This window comes from Canis lupus, chromosome 13, assembly GCF_003254725.2.
Source record: "Canis lupus dingo isolate Sandy chromosome 13, ASM325472v2, whole genome shotgun sequence".
In the NCBI taxonomy this organism is placed as follows: domain Eukaryota; kingdom Metazoa; phylum Chordata; class Mammalia; order Carnivora; family Canidae; genus Canis; species Canis lupus.
In genome coordinates, this window is record NC_064255.1 from 12,977,168 (window position 1) to 12,994,424 (window position 17,257).

At 32.7% G+C, this 17,257-nt stretch overlaps 1 protein-coding gene across 1 annotated transcript in view; it reads right to left on the reverse strand.

The window, feature by feature from the left end:
- Positions 1-17,257, reverse strand: part of CSMD3 (CUB and Sushi multiple domains 3) — a 1,170,241-nt gene that overhangs the window by 411,054 nt on the left and 741,930 nt on the right. The window contains exons 14-16 of the mRNA XM_049093360.1: positions 10,966-11,148; positions 5,544-5,870; positions 2,436-2,630 (exon numbers count right to left, since the gene is read on the reverse strand). Coding sequence (XP_048949317.1) covers positions 2,436-2,630; positions 5,544-5,870; positions 10,966-11,148 — 705 coding nt within the window. The remainder of the gene's footprint in view (positions 1-2,435; positions 2,631-5,543; positions 5,871-10,965; positions 11,149-17,257) is intronic.

The following is a 17,257-nucleotide window of genomic DNA, read 5'->3' on the forward strand; positions in this document are numbered from 1 at the left end:
CACCCAGAAAATAATACTCTTTTCCTTTGGAAACTTCACAAAGCTCTCTGGAAGATGCCTCAAGAGCCTATTGGCCTGTGCCTAATTAGAGTTTGGAATATTCGTTTCACTCATTTCTAAAAGTTAAAAGCCATTCATTTTTCACAGTGAAAAACTTGCTAAAATTGCTCTCAAATTAAGCAGTGATTCATAAAATGATTTGTTGAGGTCAAACTCATTATTTTTACCTTCTCATTCAGCTAGGAAATAAGCAGCCTCTAAGCCAACCCCCAAGTTAGGCAGGGGAAGATCCAAACAGCCTCAACAACTCCCTGGAGGTGGTCTCTGTGTCTGTTCACTGAACTGTATACAATAACCAGGGCAGAGGAGGGAGAGGCTCAGATCATGTCACTTCTGAGCTGAAGTGGCTTCCTGCTGGCCACAGATAATTTTAATCCATTTAGCATTGTTTACAAAGCATGCCATGCTCTGCACCCCACTGGTTAGTCATCAACCCCTGACCCTCTATCCTCCACTCCAGTTCATTCCTTTTGTCTGAAACAAAATTTCTCCCATCTACTTTTCCTTCAAATACTAATGTAGGCTTTTCAGAATGATTCTCCAAATTTGAGTTAGGAACTACGATTAAAGGAATGAATGAGCTCAGGGACAAAGTATAATGGGGAAAAAAATGAACACCACTTTCCATCTTTCTTTCTTTCTTTCTTTCTTTCTTTCTTTCTTTCTTTCTTTCTCTCTTTCTTTCTTTCTTCTTTCTTCTTTCTTTCTTTTTCTTTCTTTTTTTATTTCACCATTTATAATGCAACTCCATTATGTTATGTATATATATATATATAATAGTGCAGTCTTAACCATTGCCAGGGTAGCCTCTTACAAAGCCCATAACATCTGAGGTTTGGAAAAGAACAGTGGAGTCATCTGGTTAAGCCCCCTGATAATACAAATGAGAAAGTGATTAGAAGAGGAAGGAGGTGCTAGTTGAAGAGCTACGAGGAAAACATAATTGCATGGTCTGGGTTAGTTCATCATGAGACATTATGAAAATGTTTAACTCAACATAGGGTGGCATTTATAGGTAATGGCTGTATTAGTAAATGAAGTTTGTAATATTTCTGAAAATTATAGATTAAATATTCTCAATTTATCAGCTAGAAATCGAAAGAAAACGGCAAAAAAGCTTTCATTGTCAGTTTGGACACAGGTGAGAAGAAAAATTGGGCAAGTAAGAAAATGAAGAAATTCCTCAAAAAGCATCACCTATTCATTACATGATGATCTGTTAAAAGGTGTTTCATGGCTCTGGTTCATCTATCTATTCCTTAGTAAAACTTCTTCTATATCTTTTTAAATAAAATAGATATGTAATCTCAGGTACTGGAGTGGAAGGAGAAAAGTAGAATTCAGAATGGTAATTCTTATTGTGATAATTCTAAATTGAAGCTCCATACCTCATATAAACATTACCATAGATTCTAAATTGGTACACTATACATGATATATTTTAAGTAGGATCATTCTTTCTTTTTAGCAATATAATTTGTGACTTTATATGAGTGCATGTATTTAAGGATATAAACTTTCAAACATTGCATACACACACACAACACATACACACATTACATATGTGCATAAATTGCCCTGAACTTCCTTGACTACAACTTATAGAGCAAATCAAAATTGAAAAAGAAAAGGTGTTTAGCAAACTTTGCCCTCAAAAATTACACATTTTAAATAATGGCTGCTTTAGCATACATTGATTTATTGTTATTTCTTTATAGCAATTATTCATTGTTGACATTTTTAAAAAGATCTATTTATTTATTTGAGAGAGAGAGAGCGAGTGCTACAGGGAGGGACACAGAGACAGAATCTCAGGCAAAACCATCTCCTCCCCATACACACACAATACACTGAGCACAGAGCCTGCCATGGGGCTTGATCTCAAAAACCTGAGATCATAACCTGAGCCAAAACTAGGAGTCAGCTGCTTAACCTACTGAGCCTGCCTAGGTTCCCCATTGTTAACACATTTTTAAAAATTAAGTATTTATACTGTGAATAGTTAAAATACCATGAAAAAAGGATGACTAGAGTATAAAGTATACTAAACTATAACTCTATAGTTAAAAAGAGAATTTGTACATACTGACCAAGATTTACCATATCTTAATGTATATCTTTTAATAAGAGCTCTTTTTTTAAAGGGGACTTCTAGAAAAAAAAAAGAAAAAAAGGGGACTTCTAAGAAAGTTTCTAAACAATTAATTTTAACATGAAACACTAACTGTAATTTAACTACATATGTCTTATGTACAATATTAAATAATATTTTAAGATAAAGATTACAACAGTCCTGGTAAACAATGCATTCCCTGTGATGGTTTCTAGGGCACAATGATGATCGGGTTATAATTTTCACTGGCCATTGCACTTACCTCCACATCTTGGAATGGGTCCACTCCACATTACTTTTCCATCCATAAGGATACATGTAATTGTTTCTGTTCCCTGGGTTTTAATAAATCCTTCTTCACAAATAACCGAAATTGAACTTCCTAATTGAAAGTTGTCTCCAAACCGCCGTGCATTGATTGGTATTCCAGGATCAGGACATTCATTATGTCCAAATGCTTGAGAAGAGCAAACAAAAATATACAATCAGTATGAGAGGGATTCTTATATATTTGGGATGAGAAAAACTGATTTTAAATAAGATTATATTTATTTCTAGAAAAACTTTTATTAAAAAAATTGATGGTTCTCCATTGACACAATCTATTTGCCTATGATGTAAACAAGTGTGATTGTTTTAAAATAGTGTAATTATTTTTAAAGTATTAATTATATAAAATAGAATTGCTTCTGCTTATTTCTGGAGATCATTAGACTTAAGCTATGTAAAAATTTCCAGTGTAAACTGATTAGAATTCTAATTATTCTAAGTACAAAGCAGGTTGACCACATCTCATTGCAAACTTTTATTGTGATTCACTCATTGGAATGGAGAGACAGTCTTGTGAAGTTATAGTGAAAGGTTCCAATCTGGTATGAAAGTCTTAAAATTTTTTTATAATTTTCCATTAGTCATCTATTTTCTGCTATGTAGGAAAGGGAAAGGGAGCTAACTCTTGCAATTACCATGTTTCAGACAGTGATAGGAGATTTGGAAAAGTTATAATCTCATTTAACATTTAGAGCTCTAAAGAGTAATGTGAGATTCAGAGAAAGATAAGTAGCTTGCCTCAGGTCATAGAGATAGGATTGAAATGTATCCTTCAGTCTGGCTTCTCATTTTTTCTCAACAACATATTATATCTTGGGTTTTTTGTTTCAGGTCTCAAGAGAATGTGAATTCTTGAGTTCAGGGTCATTTTCCTATTTTATTTTGTGTCTTCTATGATATATTTAGCTTAGCCTTAGCAAGTAGCAGAAGTGCAGGGACCATGTGCTTATTTGAATCTCTCAAGATTATAGATTACACGCACCCTCCAAATTTCTCTCTTTACTCGTCTGGATCAACAAATATGCACCATAAATGTGTAAATAAGCATGATATAAATGGAAAAACATTTAAAAATAGCAAAGTCTAAATGTGCAAAACATAGTTTAATGAGTTATTTACAATTATATTCATGCTGCTTAAGTACATCAAGTTATTTGAAATTATCTCACTAATCATCATTTTCATATTGTTCATAAATTATATAACTTTTATTATTCATTCTCTTCATTTTTAAGTTAAGCAATACAGAAGAATATTAAGGTAACTTCTAATATACCTAAAAATATACTTGTAGGTATGCTTTTTTCTACTTATTGTTTGTTGTTGTGTTAAAAAAATGAAAAACCTCAATTGATTAAAACTTGTTCCTATATATAATGTCTGATAGGTATTTATTTAGGAAAAATAAAATTTCAGTAGAAAACATTAGTAAGAATTTGAATAAAATAGATTAAATTATTTACTAGAGAAACAGATCAAGACACAAAGAATCTATTTCCATAATATCCTGAAGGTACCAGAAACATTAAAGTTAAAAATAATATGCATTTAAGACAAAATAAAAATAATAAATAGATAAGTGCATATATATATATTTATCATATATATATCTTTCATTTTATGTGAAATATTTTTGAGGACTTTCAGATAAAGCAACTATTTTATACAGCAGTCTGTGTGACACATGTCACAGCTACTTTAATAATGTGCAATTACATGTTGACAACTTCACCACCAGTGACACTTTGAAAAGGCAATAACTGCTTTTTGTTACTAATTGCCAAAGTTCAGCATTGAATGGCGGGGGTGGAGGTGAGGGATGCCATTCTCTTTAAAGAGCAGGAAACTATAATCCTATTGTTATATGACACAAATATTAACTCATCAAGTTGGTCAATACCTGACAGAGTGTGGTAGCTTCAGGGAAAAAAACAAGAAAAGTCACTAGTATTCTATAGCTTTAGGAAACGTTTGCAAACAGAGGCACTATATGTAAGTGTGTTAACGTACTAAGATATTTTCTCCTTTATGTGATTCATATTTTTACTATATTTATATCATTTTTTCAGAAAAATACAAAGAATATGAGTGATAGATAAGAGTTCAATAACCTCAAAAAAATCTCAAAGCAACATAATAAACACAAGTAAATAAGATGTTAAGATAATAGTTCTTAGGTAACTAATAGGTAACTAAACAATGACAGTTAATTCTTATTTAACATTTACTAGGTATCATATACTCTATGCTAAATTATTTACATGCATCATCTAATTTATTCCTTACAGAAACCTAAAATGGTTTTACTGATATGAACAATGAGGCTCATTTATTAAACCTAAAAATGGAGCAAAGCCAAGATTTGAAGTTGCATAGTTTCAGTGCAGAGATGACACTCTTAATCTCTAAAGTACTTCCCCCATGATGACTTTGCAAAGTCAGCTCAGTGGTCTGCTGTCCCTAAGCTAATGATTGCCTGCTCTGTAATGTTTCTGCAGCCTTGTGAATTTTGTCTTTGGAATTATAATTCTGTGTTGTCATTATTTGTTTAAGGTCCTCCTTTTGTTTATGAATATGTTGTTTTGTTTTGTTTTTTAAGATTTTATTTTTAAGTAATCTCTACCTTCAACATGGGTATTGAAACTGCAACCTTGAGTCGCATATCAGGTGCCCCGGTTTATGAATATTTTGAAAGAAAGATTTATTTACCTTAAGTTTGCATACCAATAATGGTCAAAGTATATGATATACGTTAGGTTTGAACTTATGCTTATAAGATTGAATAGAATAAATAATGTATTGGCTGATATTATAATATTTGAAACATTTTTCCTTAATTTGAGGTCTCTCACAGAGAAATGACACAAGAGGGAATAAAATATGGTTGGAAATTGCAAACTGAATGACTATCCTTAGCAATATTTTATATATATATATAGGACTTGTTCAAGCTTCCTTTTCTGTGGAGGAGAGCTGATTTACATGATTCCTTTCTAGCTTTATGTTGTAGAAATACATTATATAGAAAAAATAAACTTACTGTTATAAGTGATGTTAAAGCCACGTCCTGACATTGAGTGGTCTGCCTGAAATTCCAATCGCAGTATATGACTATTACTAGTAAGATGGGAAGGCACCTCAGCCCCAGTAAAGGTTCCAAGAATTGGGGAGTCTGGAGAGTCTCCATCTTTAACGGCAAGGAAATCAAACTGGGATTCCAGATCAAAGTCATTAAAAGAAAGATGAATCCGGCTCCCTGGATCAGAGATTATTGTCCAGATGCAGTTTAAATTATTTCCATATCCTTCTGGGTAATCAGGAGACAGCACTGTTCCCATTGGCGCAGTAAAATTAGACAGGCAAGGAACTGTTAAAATAAGATTATAAAATACAGTAAATGTTCAAAAGTAATATTATACCTTATTTTGCTTTATTTTATATTTTAATATTATACCTTATTTTGCTTTATTTTATACCTTATTATGCTTTAACCTTACTTACTATACTTATCTTTATTATACCTTTATATCCTTTATATCCTTATTATTTCTTTATTCTTATTTTTCATGACTATGATAATCAATTAGCAGTTTGAAAAAATAATATTAAACAATGTAAATTATAAAACAGAAAAAATGTTACCACTTTCATATATTAGGAAAGGCAACTGTTACTTTGCATGACATGACTGTATGCTTAAGTATGCACAAAAGTATCATCGGAGTAATAAAGGCAATTTATTTAGACATTTATCATATTTGTATTAGAGTTCTACACAGTTTTGTTTCTGTGCTTAAGAAAGAACAGAGGTGAAACATTTAGAGATTTCCATATAAAGCTATAATGCTCATGAAATGATTGAAGACAAAAAATATTATTTGGATATTAACAAACAGGGATGTTGTAGCACAGATGAAACCTGGGGTGAGGGTGGTAACTAGGAGAGCTTCATTCTTACCATGGCCATGGGATGCTCTCATATTTTAAAACACAGATAAGGAGAAAAATTAGCTTTTGTAGCAATCACCACTAGTTGTTAACACTGGACAAACTTTCACACTTTAGTTAGATGAAGTCTCTTCCTGCCCCTGGTCCACCCATCCCAGTTTTCTTCTAATTTTTAAAACATCTGGGCTAAATGATCACACAGAATATTTAGGAAGTAGAAAAAGGGTAAAGAACAGAAAAGTAAATGGTCTTATTAAAAAGAGGAAATCATAGTTAAAATAATGATGTATTTTCTTCCAGTGGCTTTCATTACATAATTTTCATTCATATAATTCATATAATTCATATAATTTTGCACCAAATTTAATTTACAAGGGTATGAAATTTAAGCCTGAAAATATTTTGCTAAATTTCTTTCTAGTAAAGTTGTATTAACTTATTCTGAACTATAAGGATATATTAGGGAGTATATAGCTCTACCAGCATAAAATATGATCATTTGACCTTCCTTATTTGATAAGAAAAATGACATATTATTAATCTGCCCTTCTTTGCTACTTGTAAAGTTGAAGATTTCTCCATTTTCTCTCTTTTTGGAATTTACAGGCTCATGAACTCTGATCACTTAAAATTATGAATGCTTAGTTCAATATTATGATTTACACAATATTCATACATTATTTTGTTAATTTTAGTATAAATAATTTGTTTTGATTTGAGTATTAAAAATAATAATTTCTTCTGATTTTTTTAAAATTTTTATTTATTTATGATAGTCACAGAGAGAGAGAGAGAGAGAGGCAGAGGGAGAAGCAGGCTCCATGCACCAGGAGCCCGACGTGGGATTCAATCCCGGGTCTCCAGGATTGCGCCCTGGGCCAAAGGCAGGCACCAAACGGCTGTGCCACCCAGGGATCCCTTCTTCTGATTTTTTATATTGCTTTTTAGATCTTTTATTAGCATTCAGAAATTAGACAAATATCTATCTACAGAAACATAAAGACAAAAATATAACTATACCTATGTATAAGATGTGTAAAATATTTAACATATGCCAAAGAATGATAGGAATTATATATAATCAGTTATTTATTACTACCTATGTATAATCTTTATCATTTAAAACATATAGTTTCTAACCTAAATTTGCTTGTTCTTCTGGATGGAATGATGTGAGGAGTTAAAACCAGCTCTTGGAAACTGATAGCCATTGGGCTGGATCCAGTAAATGTGTTTGGTACAATTTTTTCTTATACCTGTCAAAAATTTGAAATCAATTTTAAAATCATCCTATTTCACATCTGAGGGGAAAAATTCCAGAGTTCTAACTTCTTTGAGAAAGTTAATGCACTCCAGTCCCCTACTACTTCCATAATGGGTGCACACATATCTAGTCCTATTCCCTCTTCACATTTTTACCTGCCTGCATCCTGGAATCATTTGATTCTATGGCCCTTGATCTAAAGGCAGCGTCAGAAAACTTCTGTAAATGGAGGAATGGTAAATGCTTTGGCTTTACAAACCACATGGTTTCTTGCAACTACTTAACTCTGTCACTGTAGCAGGACATCAGCCACGTGCAATAGGTAAATGAAAGTACACAGTTATGTTCCAATAAAACTTTATTTACCAAATGAGGCTTCAGGCCAGATTTGTCCCACTTGGCTAATCTCTGATCTAAATTACCCCCATTCTAGCAAGGGATGACTGAGAACTATCAGGCTAATTTTTCATCTCAGATGAATAGGTCAATGCCAATGTAATATTCTAAACCCTTAATTATATTAGATGCAGTTTTTAATATAACTTCCTTTGACTCAGTGTTATATTTCTGTGAGTACCACACTAATTTCTGGTAGCAACTCAATATTATACTTTAGTATCGAATAAACACTTTTCTTTTAAAAATTCTCACATCTATTCTATTATTGCCTGTTTTTTTGTTTTGTTTTGTTTTTTGTTTTGTTTTTGTTTTTGTTTTTGTTTTTGTTTTTGCCTAGCTGCATGTCAACACATTCACAAAGAATGTGAATGTGTGTTCACAAAGAAAGTATGTCAGGATTTTTATTGAAGTTATTGAAAGCAATTTCTATATAACAACATATTTTATTCTATTCTATTTTATTTTATTTTATTATTTTATTTTATATTTTATTTTATTTTATTTTATTTATTTATTTATTTTATTTTATTTTATTTTATTTTATTTTATTTATTTAAAGATTTTATTTATTTATTCATGTGAGACACACAGAGAGAGAGGGAGGCAGAGACACAGGAGAGGGAGAAGCAGGCTCCATGCAGGGAGCCTGACATAGGACTCCATCCCGGGTCTCCAGGATCACACCCTGGGCTGAAGGCGGCGCTAAACTGCTGAGCCACCTGGGCTGCTCAACATATTTTATATAATGTCTTCTAATTCAGGAAGATGGCATCTATCTCAATGTTTTTCTCATAAAATTTCCTTTTCTGAATAAATTTGAAATTTTCTATGGGTTTTTTGGATTTATGTAAGAATTATTTCTACATATTTTTTAATTTTATTTTTCTGAGAAATTATCTTTTCATTACATTTTCAAATTAGCTGTTGTTGGTATATATGAAACTAATAATTGCTACATATTCATCATATAACAAGGTGCAGGTCTTCATTACTTTTAAAATAGTAAAAAAAAAGTGTTTTATAGGTTTTTCAAGAGTTTGCAGTAGTCAGCATTATTTTAAATATTTTATTAAATGGATTCTAGCATCCCTTAAAATGACTTAAAGAGAGTTTCATTTTTGATGTGATATACCACATTAATAGATTCTTCAATATTATACAACATTGTCTCCTTGGAGGGACATCCAGAGCTAAAGATCTTCCAAAGAAGACTCTGGAAGTATCACTAAGCTTTAGATAGTGCAATGGGAGCAGCCCGGGTGGCTCAGAGGTTTAGCTCAGCCTTTGGCCCAGGGCGTGGTCCTGGAGTCCCGGCGTGGAGTCTCACGTGGGGCTTTCTGCATGGAGCTGTTTCTCCCTCTGCCTGTGTTTCTGCCTCTCTCTCTCTCTCTCTGTGTCTCTCAAGAATAAATAAATAAAATCTTAAAAAAAAAAAAAGAATAGGCACCAAGTCTTTCAATAAAGTTCTTAAAAAAAAAAAAAAAAAAGATAATGCTAATGGAATCAAATCAAACTCCCCTAACATTTTCTTCTCTTACAGCAGGAACTTCACAATGATCTTGGTTAGGGATGAGCACTAGGCCTAAAAGGAGAGGGTTCTATTGAGGAAGTCTATGCACTCTTCCTCTCCTACATTCCCTGAAGAGCCAGCAGAATATATTTTAAGTAGGGAAATTCCTGCCACATTTGAAAAATGCCCACTTTGCTAAAACCTAAGATTAAGTATCATGGCAATATGTATCCAGACATCATACCGAGAAACAGTAATGCTTGCTTGATATTTTATTCCTTTTTAACGATGCAAAAACACATATTAGAAAATTACCTCTTTAAAAGTTCTATTACCTTAAAAATAAATAAATAAGTAAAAGTTCTATCACTTTTTAAAAATGTTAAATAATTTAAAAATGTTAAATAAGCAACATTTTGAATAAGGGAAAATATATATTTTTCAGCATGTATTATAATTCAGATGAAATATAGGTCTTGAAAAATGTGACTTTTTAAACCAAATATTGAAGTAAAGTTTGTGCCTTTGTAGTGAATGAAGGGTTTCACAAATGAAAAACACTGTGAGAGTTGGATATAGATGAAAAAATATTATATTTGAAAATCAGAAAATTATTTTTTATTTTCATGAATATTGATATCTCCATTTGTGAACAGTCAAAGCTCAAATGCAAAATTTTCAATATTGTACCCATATTTGGTAAGTTGCATTTGTTGGTACTTAACTGAAACTAAAATAAAAATGTATCAATAGATAATACAAATTATAGTTTTGCTGTAGTTATATTGAAATGTTTTAATGTATTTGAAGAAATACATTCTTTTAATACAAGCATACTGTATATCATGAACATTCATGAATTTTTTCTGTGCATTATAAATAAATGGTACATAAGTATGCATTAGTGTGAGCATCTACAAGCAAAAAATAAGTTAATGCATTATACATAGAATATAAGCTTTAAATATTTTAAGTGTTTTTGATTGAAAATAAGCATATACTATCTTGTTAAAATAAATAAATGAGTCTACTAGAATTAGCTCAGATGTATAATTTCCATAAGTATGCTATCTATAAAGTATAAAATGCCACCAATAAAACATTATAAGAACACATGTAATATATACTTTGCAATTACCAAGTGAACTATGTTAACTTTATTTAAATCTTTAATGAAATTTATAATTTGGCATAAGCACACTTGTTAAAGATAGTATCACAAAGTGCTACCCGTTCAAAAATAATTACATGGTTCCAGCTCTTTGCAATTAATTACAAAAGCAATTATATGCAAGGACAGGGTAACATATGCTATCTGAAAGCAAAGCATTTGGTACTCACAGATACAGATGGGTATGTTTGCAGACCATTGGTTATTCTCTTGACAAACAATGGATTTCTCTCCTATTAATTCAAACCCAAACTGGCATTCGAACCTTAAAACATCACGATTAGAAAATCCATCGCCTTCTCTAATTCCGTATAAGGGTGTACCAGGATCACCACAACTTTCTTTTTCAATTTCTGCAAAAACAGAAGATACAAGTCACCTTCCAAGGGTTTGGGGCATATGATATCCATGTAACCAGTTTTGTAGATGTACACCTCGCATATCTGAGATATTTCAGAACAAAAATGAGTGTGTTCTCCAACCTTAATTTTTTTCCCTTTTGTTACTCTTATGACTATAATTTGATGACATGATCTTTAGAAAACAATCAATATAGTTCTCTCATTTTGTAGATGGGGAAGCTGAAGTCATTAGAGTATATTCTAGAGGTTGTGCCTAACAGAAGAGTTATGGCAAGATTTAAATTTTCTGTCTGCACTACACACATATACACCCAGGTATACGTATGTGTGCATTTTCCCCAAATCCCAAAAACATTTCTTATTTTTGTTATCTGTACATGACACAGTAAATCTGTAGATCATGACCAGGATGTGAGGGTAACATTTTGTGCCTCAATATCCCTACAGCAGTTAGTGAATACCTTTCTCAATGGCTCTGCCACTCTCCCTGACACTTGTTGGTTCAATTATTTCCCCCAACGACACCTGTCAAAAGATGCATTAGGGCAGAAATCTATTTTGCATTCCAAATTATCCAGATACGTTCCTCCAAAAATGAATTAAAAGGTTGAAACAATTCTCTTAAGAGCATATAAAAGTACTCTTTTAGCTTATATTCAAAGAGACTCCAAATGCTTAGAATCTTCGTTGTGAAGCTATGAATGTCAGTAGTAAATTATTGTGGTGGTTGTCTTGGTTTTTCAGTTGCATGAAATCACATTAATACAGTTGTCTTCAAGCAAACTACAGCAAATAATTAAAATTAAAATTAAAAGACAAAGCTTTGAGATAAAGTTATGGTCTCTATCCTGATATTCCAACAACTACACATTCCTGGTTTTTCTAAAATCTACCAGCACCAATTTAGTGTGGTCTTTCCAATTATTTTCCCATGCTTTCATAACTATGCATAGGCATATATATAATATGGAATATTATAAACACCTGTTATTATGTAAATAAAAACATCCTCTCTACAACTATGTAGTATTGTTTTACATATGTATTATATTTATATTGTAGTATATTGTCATTGTTATTCTATAACTTGCTCTTTTTCCAGCCAAACTATAATTTTGGATTTATTTTTGAATACCCTTGTATTTTTAGCAGAAAGCACAGATGGTTATAATGATTCCTTTAATACACTGGATTTGATATTTTCCCTATGCTATACTGACTTTAGGCTACTTAGTTTCCTTTTTTTCTTATGGTATTCCTATCCAGATTTAATATCAGAGAAAGAGAGATTTGTAATTTTGCAACTTTTCAGTAGTTTTTAGGCTAGTTTGTATAACAGGAAAACTAGTTCCTTGAGTGTTTGAACTTGCCAAAAAAAAATGCTGGCTGAGACTGGTATAATTTTGAGGTAGATATCTGACTACCATTTTAATCTCTTCTAAAATTATTTTTCTACTGAAGGTATTTTGGGGGGGTTAGGGAGGAAGGGGCAATATTGGCTACTTATTATATATTTAGAGAAGTGACATTTGCCACTTAAATAGTTTAGTAGTAATAGGATTGTGCTACAGGATTTTTACATATCTCTTCATAAGTATGTCATAAATCTCACTCCTAATGCTATTTACTTGTGATTAGTCTTTCAGTTTTCTTTGCTCATACTTACAAATGGTTCCCAAATTTATCAGTCTACTTCTAAGAACCAACTTTTGCTGATCAATTCTATTGTTTTAATTTTGTTTAAAGATCTTTCCTTTTTATCTTTTATGGATTCCATCTTCAACTCTCTTTTGCATTACTTTGCCAGTATTTTTCTGCCTCTTGGGCTGAAATCTTAGGGTTTTTTAAATTAGTTTATTTTCAGTTCTTTTTATTTCCAAAAAAAAAAAAAAAAAAAAACCAAAATTGAATCTATAAATTTTCCTCAGAGTTCTGCTCTGATACAGAGAACTTTCCTTGTTCACTTCTAAATAGTCTGTAATTTCCATTTTGATTTCCTCTTTAACTCATAAATAATTTCAAAATGACTTTAAATTTATGGATCAGTGCTATCACATTTTTGTTGATTTCTTTTTTTAAAAAGTATTGTGTTTATTTATTCCAGAGAGTGTGCATGGGAGCAGGAGAAGGACAGAGGGAGAAGGAGAGAAAATATCAAGCAGATCCTGAGCAAGCATGGAGCCAGTCCCTGGGCTCCATCTCATGACCTTGAGATTGTGACCTAAGATGAAATCAAGAGCCAGACACTCAACTGACTGAGCCAGGCAGGCATCCTGTTTTTGTTGATTTCTAATGTTATATTGTATTCGATATAAGTATATTCAGATTTACAATGGATAAATCAGTAAAATATATTCAATCCAACTTGTTGTATTTGTCAAATTGAAATTATTTTATGCCCTTAATTATTTTTTGTCTTCCTTCTTTGACAATTTCTAAAAGAACTGTGTTAAACTTCCTAACAGAAATGGATTTTAGCATATTTCCTTGTAGTTGAATCAAGTTCACTTCACATATATGAAACCACCCTTTAGTCATTCAATTTATTCAGCAAATACCTATTTGAATACCTATGATATTATAGATTTGGTTCTGGGAATGTGGGAAAAATCAATGAATAAATAGACAATGATTCCTGCTTTCCTGTACCATATATTTCACTGAAAGTTTATGAATAATAAACAAGAAGTAAATAACATCTTATTTTGGAAGGTGATACATGCTCTAGGGGAAAATATTGAGTGGGAGTAGATGGGCTTACATGCTAGGCTATGGTAAAATGACATTGTTAGCAGGCTCACAAAATTGTATTACTTTCAAGCCTTGAAATTGAAATTGTTTCTGTTACTGAAAGAACAGATTCTTCTTCATCATAAAATGTCTTTATTTGGCCCTCACTATTGAATGATACTTGATAAATTATAGAATTTTAATTCAAAATTATTTTCTATCAGCATTTGAGTATGTTTTTCCCCTGATCTTTTATCCATTCAGTGTTTCTGATTACAAATATGATACCAAAGAGATTTTAATTTTCTTATAATTTATCTGTCCCTTGCAATTTCCTTCTCCCTTACCATAAGTTGAAGTATTCTTTTTTAGACTGGCTGTTTTTTGTTTTGTTTTTTTTAATATTTGATTATTTGAGAGAGAGAGAGAAAGGAGCACATATACACAACCAGGAGGGACAGAGGGAGAGGGAGAGAATCTGAAGCAGACTCCATGCTGTGTGAAGAGCCAGAGGTGGGGCTCGGTTCCAAGACCCTGAGATTAGGACCTGAGCTGAAACCAAGAGTTGGGGCTAAACTGACTGTGCCACCCACATGCCCCTAGACTTGCTATTTTTGATGTAACTATCATTTACCTAGGTATTGGTTTTTAATATTTTTTATGCTTGGTGCTTCATCGATTCCTTCTATCAAATAACTTGTAACTTTTTTTTAAGTTCTAAGAAATTGTTACCATATTTTCCTTTAAATACTGTCTCATACTTTTATCTCTAAAAGTCATTTACATTGAATATTGGAATTTAGGGATTTGGCCTTTGTGTTACTCAATCTTTCAAATTCTCAGTTTTGAAATTCTCTATTCTGCATTCTTGAATTTTGAAATTCCCTATTCTGCATATATATGTAAATATATGTATATATATTCTGATTTACTAATTCACTGTGGATGGTTATCTAATCCCAATTCAACCTATATACTGAAAAATTATGTCATCATTTCTTGAACATTTAATGATTGTTTGACTGTTTCATAACCTCCTATTATTTTTTTCATGGGTTTCTCCCTTAACTTTTGTGAAGATATCTAATAATTCTTTAAAATAATTTTCTTATTCCTCTATTAAATGTTTCCTTGGGTATGAACAGAAGTATATGAAAAGAGCAGCTGCACATTTCAGGAGAACATGGTAAATCATGCCTGTTGTCAAGCCTGTGATGAAGGTGCAGGAGGAAATAGTTGAGAGAACAAGATGGCTGGTTTTGAGCAAGTTCTCAAATAAATGTTCTTCTTTGCTTGCTTCTCTGTAACTTTGCAGGTCCTTCAGTCCCCATTCTTCACCTTCAACATCCCCCACCTTCAGACTTACTTCTTCTCATGTCAGAATTGCCTTGTAGTTCTGGGTATAAACTTTCCCCTCTATTGATCCCCTCTGTTGATCTATGGTACAGTTCACTTCTGTGATCTTCATGTTGAGTTGGGGAGCTCTCCCTCTTGACAACTTCACTGGACTCTCCTTCCATATATGAGCATTTGGCTCTGTAGCTGAAATATTTTCCTCTGGGGTCATCGCTGCAGTTTCTCAGGATTGCCAGCAGACTCTTCCCTGGTGTTTTCTAGACCCAATATGTCTGGTGGCTTCCTATGCAGAAGCTATAGCAATAGCCTCTTGTGATGAAAGAGGCTTATGAAATTCTCAGTTTACCTCTATCTTCTGTATATATCTTTACATGTTTATTTATATACATTTTTTCTTAGTGATCCCCTACAGCCTCATAACAACTGACATTTCCTCTTTCTATGCTTCAGTTTCAGTGAATTTTTAAAATATATTTTCTATCACCCTTGGGTTAGGATTGAAAGTAAGTGCTTATTCTACTGTTTTGAAACCATAGATTTTTGTTTTTGTTTTTTTGCTCCTTGATTTTTAAAAATCAAAGACATATTTTCAAATAAATATGTAATTTTGAAGCTGCAGTACTCTCAGACTGAAAAACAACATGCAGTTACTACAATAAATTCATACCTATTATATATCACTGCCTTTGAAATTTTTTTTCAAGAGGTGAAACTGATATCTGAAAAAATAATTAATATGTAACATGATTGTTACAGTAGAAACAGTCACAAACAATAACTAATAATAGTGGCTATCATTTTTTTGAGCATGGAAACTATACTGGCACTGTGGAAATCTTTTTTTTAAAACATAAATTATATAATTTAATCCTCATAACAACCCTGTGAAGTAATTGTTATCTCCATTTAGAGATGAGAAAAGTGAGAATCAGAAAAGGTAAGTATGGCTTTAGACTGAATAATTCCTGCCCCCCCCCCCCATTCATATGTTGAAACCTAATCCCCGATGTGATGGCATTTGGAGATAGAATATTGGGGAGGTGATTAGGTCAGGAGGATAGAAGCCTCATTTATGGGATTAGTGCCCGTTTAAAAGAGGCCTTTAAAAGCTCCTTTGCCTCTTCTGCCCTTTGAGGATGTGGGGAAAGACAGCCATCTATGAATGAGGAAATGAGCTCCCACCAGGTACTGAATCTGCCAGTGCCTTGATCTAGTCTCCAGACTCTGAGTGAAGAGCATAAGCTATTGTTTATAAGCCACCTAGTCTATGGCATTTTTGTTATAACAGCCCAAACAAAGACACTAATTTGACAATTTCACAGAATTTGTGTATAGCAGAGTTTAGGTGCATAGTAAAGTCTTTTTCTTAAGCAAGCTCCGCACCCAGCATGGAGCCCAATGTGGGGCTTGAATTCACAACCCTGAAACAAAGACCTGAGTTGAGATCAGGAGTCATACACTTAACCAACTGAGCCACCCAGGTGCCCCAAAAAGTCTTAGTCAGTAAGCTATATGAAAGGAATTTTCATTCTTTAATTATCTATTTATGAAACATATGTCTAATATTTATCAAAATAATACTAAGCATTAGGGACATAAAACTAAATAAGATGTATCCTCTGCTCTTAAATGAGGGCACAGAGGAGGTATATCTAAGCCCCCTTGGAGCTGGAGGTTGGCAAATAGGTAAGGTGATCCTTGTGCTTAGTTATTTAGGTTAATGAACTGGAGAAGAGGAAGGAAGGAAAGCATTTAGATGGAAGAAGAGTAATATCAGAAAAGATATGCAGTCTCCTTGCTTCTCTCTCCTTCTATAGGTGATGGCTTGGCTGGAGTTAAGAGGCTGAGTTCATTGGGGATGCTTTAACAGAATACCATAGACTGGATTTATAAACAACAGACATTTGTTTCTCTCAGTCGTAAGGGTTGGGATGTCCAAGATCAAATGCCAGCAGTTTGGTGTCTGGAGACAGCCTATCTCCTGGTCATAGACAGGAGATGTGGTCCTGTGATG